Source organism: Maniola jurtina, chromosome 26 (genome assembly GCF_905333055.1).
Source record: "Maniola jurtina chromosome 26, ilManJurt1.1, whole genome shotgun sequence".
NCBI classification, from domain to species: Eukaryota; Metazoa; Arthropoda; class Insecta; order Lepidoptera; family Nymphalidae; genus Maniola; species Maniola jurtina.
In genome coordinates this window covers 7,052,971-7,060,359 of record NC_060054.1, presented here as the reverse complement: position 1 = coordinate 7,060,359, position 7,389 = coordinate 7,052,971, and the positions used below count along the sequence as shown (strand labels likewise).

At 32.0% G+C, this 7,389-nt stretch overlaps 1 protein-coding gene and 1 non-coding gene across 2 annotated transcripts in view; one reads left to right on the top strand and one right to left on the bottom strand.

The window, feature by feature from the left end:
- Nucleotides 1-4,739: 4,739 nt before the first annotated feature.
- LOC123878787 (segment polarity protein dishevelled homolog DVL-3) overlaps nucleotides 4,740-7,389 on the bottom strand; it is a 10,528-nt gene continuing 7,878 nt past the window's right edge. The window contains exons 7-9 of the mRNA XM_045926111.1: nucleotides 6,761-6,843; nucleotides 5,720-5,870; nucleotides 4,740-4,984 (exon numbers count right to left, since the gene is read on the bottom strand). Coding sequence (XP_045782067.1) covers nucleotides 5,722-5,870; nucleotides 6,761-6,843 — 232 coding nt within the window. The 3' untranslated portion in view covers nucleotides 4,740-4,984; nucleotides 5,720-5,721. The remainder of the gene's footprint in view (nucleotides 4,985-5,719; nucleotides 5,871-6,760; nucleotides 6,844-7,389) is intronic.
- Trnas-uga lies at nucleotides 7,240-7,311 on the top strand. The gene has a single exon. It is a non-coding gene; the product is annotated as a tRNA-Ser (tRNA).

Below are 7,389 nucleotides of genomic sequence, written 5' to 3'. Positions count from 1 at the left end.
GATGCATTTTAACTAAAATTATTTATTAGTACACACCTTACTGAGTAAAAGCGAAATACTAACTTTTGTAACATCACTACTAATGTTAAAAATCTGAAAGTGTGTTGGTTTGTCGTTCAATCACGCCACAATGGTTTCTAGACTTGTTACATAGATATAGTTATACCCGGAGAGTGATATAGGCTACTTTTTATCCAAGAAAATCAGACAGGGGATTTAAAAAAATCTAAACCCTTGAAACAGCAATCATTGCAATTGCTGTATTTAATTATAATTTTAATTTGTAATAATATTGAGTTTTCAGTATTGTAAAATGAGTTGAGATACATGGCGGTTCTTACGGTGCGTGTTAATGTGCGTAGAGCTTAAGACTACATTCAATTTGCTAATTTAAACAAAGCATATTTTGATATGTTCGGATAACTAATCTTTAAAATAAAGTTACGCATAAATACTCGTTTATTTAAATCTACACCGATTTATAGAGCATAGACACTACAAATACTAACTTGTTTTGGAGAACTCACTTCAAAACAAGACTTTTGCATGATTTTATTTCGAATTTTTAAGATATTGAATCACAATAACAAAAACATATAAAGGTTTTCGTTATTTTTTTTTAATTACTTACACAACGCTTTGACAAAGAATTGACATTTGACAATACAAATAAAAGTGCAGCTTTTAAAAAAGTGCAAATTGTATAAAAACAAGAGGAACTTTTAAAAAACGAATCTCAAAAACCGTTTTAAATTTTCAGTTCTTCGTTGGTAAAGAATCAAACATTTCTCATGTATCTATTTGCATTGTTCATTGCTAACTTTGAGTTCGAAATATTAAAAAAAAAAACATAATTAAATACTTTTTTTTACTTTTTAGCTAAGTTCTAATACATATTTTAATACATTCACATTAATTATCATAATATTATTACCCTCATTCAATAATTTATTTCCAAACATTCTCATTTCTACGTATACATTCATTTTTTTAATTTAAAGTGTGCCCTAATTCTTTTAATAAAGCTGCCCACTAGTTACTTAACATTATTATTCATTACTCATACATTTTAATGATTCTTTTTAATGTGGGACTAAAAATTAATGATTCGCAGCAAAATTAAAAAAAATATATCGCAAAATACGAAAAAAAATATATAGTCTGCCTACTAAATTAAATAATTAAAAAATACTCATATGCGTCAAACAAAAAATTCGTCACAAAATATTGTCATTGAATAAAATAAGAGAATTAAAAAAAACGTTTTAATGAACTTTTGTTGCGAAACAAATAGTTTAATATAGAAGATAAAAAAAATATAATATATAAGGTGTATATATAAAAAAGAATAACAAATCGTTGTATATTCAAAATATAAAAAAAATGCAAATTGATTTTTAATAAATATGTACCATTTCTTGTATTTCTCATACCCCCAAAATATTATGCTATGGGGGCATATATTTACGGAATAATTACTATTGTTTACATTATGAAAAATATACTCAATCTAATTACTAAATCCGACTCGATTCTAGATTTGTTTCAAAGATTCAAATTGAGACAAAAAAACATCAAAATTGGCTTTCTCCTTTTGTATATATTTGACTTTAATTGAATTTCCATTACATTTTGAAGTCGGTCTATTGAAAATACTCTTACCAGTTTTATTAATTTTTTTTTTGTAATCAATAAATTTTTGTAATACTTACTATTAATACCCATACTTAATATTATTTAAAAACTGCTTGATATATCAAAATCAGTTTTTTTAAAGACTAGTGTGTTATGCAACATGTTACAATACAATGAAAATGTTATACAATCGTGTTTTAGAACATGCTATACGGAATTTGGTTATATAACATGTTTATATTGTTTAACTTTGTTATATAACATGTCAAAATGTAATAACTTTTTTAATAAATACATATCCAAAAAAATGCATGATTATTTTAACTGTTCTGGTTTTTTTCCACCTCGATTTGAATCTACGAAACGACACCCCATCCATTTATAAATACTATACTACAGCACCTACCTAGCGTACTCTTACAACATGTCGTCTAAGGCGCAACGCACACTAGCAGAGCGGAGTGGAGGGGAGGCGAATGTCTTTTTTGACAACTCTAAGCTTTATTTACTTTGGCATAGCGGCGACACGTCCTTTCAGTCTTTCATTTTTCCATACCAATTGCAATCGTATACTAGTTTTTCTATTCAGTTTTGTGCGTTTTAAGCAATTTAATATCACTTGCTTTAACGGTGAAGGAAAACATCGCGAGGAAACCTGCATGCCTGAGAATTCTCCATGTTCTCAAAGACGTGTGAAGTCTGCCAATCCGCATTGGGCCAGCGTGGCAGACTATGACCTAAACCCTTCTTACTCTGAGAAGAGACCCGTACTCAGTAGTGGGCCGACAATGGGTTGATCATTACTTTTTCTTTCATAATATTTAAAGTTGATTGAACTAAAATATAGGAAATATAGTTTGTTACTATAATTTCTCATTAAGTGGTATAATTTCTTTTGACAATAAATTCTTTAACCACAATTAATATAATCATCATAGGGCCAATATATTATGTCAAGTGTGTTCTCTTTATACATTATAAACGGATTTTGGCTATCATTTCGTTGAGGAACCTCTCTCATATAATATGTCAAATATATAGGAGGTAATATGTCAAAGTCAATAAAGTCGAGTTTAATTTATTTTAAAGACGCGCCTCCGCTCCGCTCCGCTCTGTAAGTGCGTCGGGCCTATTAGTTAAATATCATTATTGTTAATCTATTCACAAAATACTAGAATACAATTATTATTAATTTACACTAAACTAATATAATTTGTTCATAAAAATTTAAAACGATTTTGTATAGACCATACAAAATGATTTCTCACGCGCCATTTTAACTGTCATGCCAAAAATACAGTTCACCTGTAAAACAATGACTAAAATCGTACTTTTGACATGATATTTGACACACAAAGTTAAAATGGCGCGTGTGAAGGCATTATATACAGCGTGATTTTTTATTTGGAATAGTTTGCGGAAATCTTAAAACCAAATGAGACGCAACAATTTATATTATATTAAACGCTATTATTCAAAATGGCCGCTAAGATAAAAAAAATTAGAGTTATTTCTTGTACGATGATACAGAACCCATTCTGTGCGAGTCCGATTCGCACTTGGCCGGTTTTTAAAGTGATCCTCTAACGGTTCCGTTTTTTTCCTTTTGAGTTACGGAACTCTTAAAACACTGTTGTTTTGTTTTAAAATCGTATCATATTATTCCAAATGAATAAAAACACTCTGTATAAAAGATGGAAAGTTTTAACTTTTTATGAATAAATCTACAACTAATAATAATAAATGTAATATGGCGTTGCTAGTAAACTAATAATTGGCGTCGTTCATTTATTTATTTATTAATAATAAAATCGGTTCAATTACGTCACTTTTTTATTAATTAAGTTATTTTGAAAAATAAAGCTGTATGCCCACCAACTTTTTTACATCCCTACTTTTGAAAGCTTTGATATTTTTTTTAAAATAATATATATTAAGTTTAGGTATCAAATTAAATAGAATTATATATTTATCATTTTTCTGGTAGTGTTTTACGTTTTACACTTTAAGGAAATTTGAGATAAGTATATAAGTATCAAAATTAAAAATATTACTTTTACGTATTTAAAGAAATTCAATTTTTGTACTGAAAAATATCCACTAGGCGTACTTTGTTTTATTTGAATAGTAAATTAAACAATCAATAATCAAATACATCGTTTTGAATTACTAAACAATTAAAAAAAAACGGACAAAAAAGTTATATGAAAAAAATCAACAATATCACACACATCGCAATTAGGCTTGCATAAAAATTAAGCCGGTGAGCGTACAGCTTTACTTTATATCTTTAAATTTTCAAAAATGCATGCGTATTTTGAGTATAAAATGATAGTCGTAGTGGAAATTTTCCATAAAGACTACTAAACAATTTCTGAACGACAGAGGGGATTTATCTGCACTTGGGTACTGTTCTTTCATACTAACTAAACTAAATGTTGACTGACGAACCAACTGTGCGGCAGCGTAGACACCCCCGCTGTCGCGTTCCCTCGTACCGCCAAATCGATCGCTATAATTCTTCCACTGCGCAAGTACAAGGTAAGGGCTGGTTTTTCGTGACTGTATCATTAATCGCACACGCACTGTGTGACCAAGCCTTTATATATATAATACGGCACAGACAAAACTACATGCTATCACTAGTATACAATAACTATAAAACCTATAGCGTTTTATATACCAAAAGAACTGAACCAAATTCAAACCCACCCATTTCTTATGTTTTCCAAAAAAAAAAGTTGCATCATAATTTGTTTAGTAAACCCCAATGATACTCAGAATTGACTTTAAAAAATTACTACAAGAGAAAAAGTTAAATAAAAATCCTCCCTTTTTTAAATCAGTTAAAATCCTGAAAAAAGAACTGAAATATTTTTTTTTTTTGTACTAATTTAAATATCTCCTTTCACAAAATATTTTTCATTTTAAGTGATTTAGGTGTTTATTAAATTAGTTAAAAAATAATAATTAATAATTTAAAAAAAAAAATTCTTTCCTATATTTTTATATAAATCTGTGGAGATGATACTGCCATTGGTACAATTAAAATGCCATAAGCCTACTTTGTCGTATTAGTTTACAAATTGCGAAAAGCCAAATTAAATCTGAATTTCGCGGGCAGACCTGTGTAGTTAGCCTTAATCAATAAAGATGTTTGAATAAATAAATGAATAAATAACTCTGAGTATACAATACGATACAGATATAGTACATGGTTTAAATTTGGTTCAACTTTTGGTTACAATCGACGACCATATTGGTTTATTTCTTACTGCTCTTATTACATAAATACGTACGAAATTCCTATAATTTTATTTGGCAGTGACGGACACTCTAGAATTTTGTCCTGAAACCAAAGAAAAAATCATATGAATGTATGCATAATTTATGGAGTGTATGGACAATCCATACAAATTTATAAATCCGAAAGTGTGTGTCTGTCTGTCAGCTAGCTTTTTTTTGGCTTATGTCCCGGGGAAGGTTATACTTAGACTACTTTTATCCCGGAAAAATCAGAGTTCCCACAGGATTTTTAAAAAACCTAAATCCACGCGGACGAAGTCGCGGGCATCTTCTAGTCTGACATAAGTGTGTGGATAATTAACACGAGAGTATGGACAATTATTGACATGAGAGCATACACAATTGACATGAGTGTGTAGACAATTATTAACATGAGTGCATACACAATTGACATGTGTGTAGACAATTATTGACATGAGAGCATACACAATTGACATTAGTGTGTAGACTGTAGACAATTATTGACATGAGTGCATACACAATTGACATGAGTGTGTGGACGATTATTGACATGTCTGCGTGCACAATTGACATGAGTGTGTAGACAATTTGTATGAGAGCATACATAATTGACATGAGTGTGTGGACGATTTGTATGAGTGCATACACAATTGACATGAGTGTGTGGACAATAAATGAGTGCATACACAATTATTGACACAAGTGTGTGGATGACTTGTATGAGTGCATGCACAGCTGATATGACTATAGGTTATAGAGCATACCGTTAGAGGACCATAGATCATACCGTTAGAGGACCATAGATCATAGAGCATACCGTTAGAGGAAGAGCACGGGTCTGTCGGTAGCTCGGTCCGACCCACTGGAGTGGGAGTGAGACCGTCTCGCGCCTCCCCCTCCCCCGTCCGCCGCCGCGCTCGCCCCGGACCCACTTGATGTTGACTTCACTTCATTCTCACGGGTCGCTGCTGCAATGTCAAAATGATAATAAAGTTGAAAACTAAAACCCGACTACGATCATTAAAGGCTGAAATATTTCAGTAAAATTGGTACTGATTCTGAGCATACCTAAATTTTAGAGTAATCGCATCCTCTTCTTACTAATGTAATCTGAAAAGGACAGACACAATTTGACAGTTTTAAATTTAATTTAGAGCTGTCAAACCTCGTGACTTTAGCTGCCATTCCCGAGCCTATTGTTTAAATTTGTAGCGTGCACTAAAATTTAGATTCTTTAAATGTAAAATTCATGTTCCGTCCTTTTTTAGCAATACTAAAAAGAAAAAGATGCAGATACTCTAAATTTAGTTTAGAGAAAGACAACAGAATCGGCCTCATTGTTTTTCTGTCACTTGGTATATTTTAATGTTGTAGTACATTTGTATTTGTGAACTTAGAATTTTCTCTTCTTTCATTTGACATACACACGTTACAATAGCGAAAAAAATTTGGAGAACCCCCAATTTTTTGATGTAACGTCAGTTAGGTCAATTTTTTTCGCATAAAATATAGTAGTTTAGGCGCTACGGTGGAACACACAGAATCTGGATACAAACATACATACATAGACTGCTGTAGTAAAACAAGGCAGGGCGACCAACAACTAATTTATTATGAAAATACCCTCAAGTACATTATAATAATTACACTACAAAAAAAAAATTGATGTGTGAGACATGCATAAAAATTGATATCCTTTAATATCTCTATTCATCTCATCATTTTACAAAATCTGTTACTGTATAAAACCATTCTATTACATATTGAAAACACTACAACTGCTAAAATCATAACCCTTCCTTTTGGCTTTGCTGTAGTCGGGTAAAAAACTAAAACAAGTATAATATCACCAACATACCCGCAGGCTCCTTAGCGGTTAGATGGTCCGAGCCGGCGCTGGAGCCCCCGCTGCCGGATAGAACACTCTCTTCACGATTGTAACTGCAAATTTGTGTGTAATGAGCGATCTGCATTGTAATATGGGTCTTTGGAAGTAGTTTCGATAGCTGCAAAGTGTCGCTAATAGTGTCAACCTCACTGGGGGCCATGCCCGAAAATCAGCGCTGCATTCGACTGACTGCAGCAATAAGCTGAGGCAGCGCCCCGTTCAGCCAAGATAGATACTAAGCTAGTTTTAAGAAGTGGGTGGCTGAGTCTTCGGGAACCAGGGAGCATGGACATTGGTCGGCACCTTGGTTCCCCAGGGACTATGGCGCCCTACCTGTTTGTGTTTGTAAATTTGGCTGAATAAAAGGTATTTATTATTGTTATAATAGATGGCAGTAATAGTCGCTTTAGTAATGAGTGAACATATCACTATCGTTACTGGCAGTAAGCGATGCCGTAGCTTAGTGGTTAGAGCGTCGGGCGTGAACCCAGAAGACGCAGGTTCGATTCCTGCTGGTTTCGCAATTTTTGATTCAAAAATTATTTAAAATAACCAAATTATCATTATGAAATATTAATATTATCAATTTTCATTTTCTT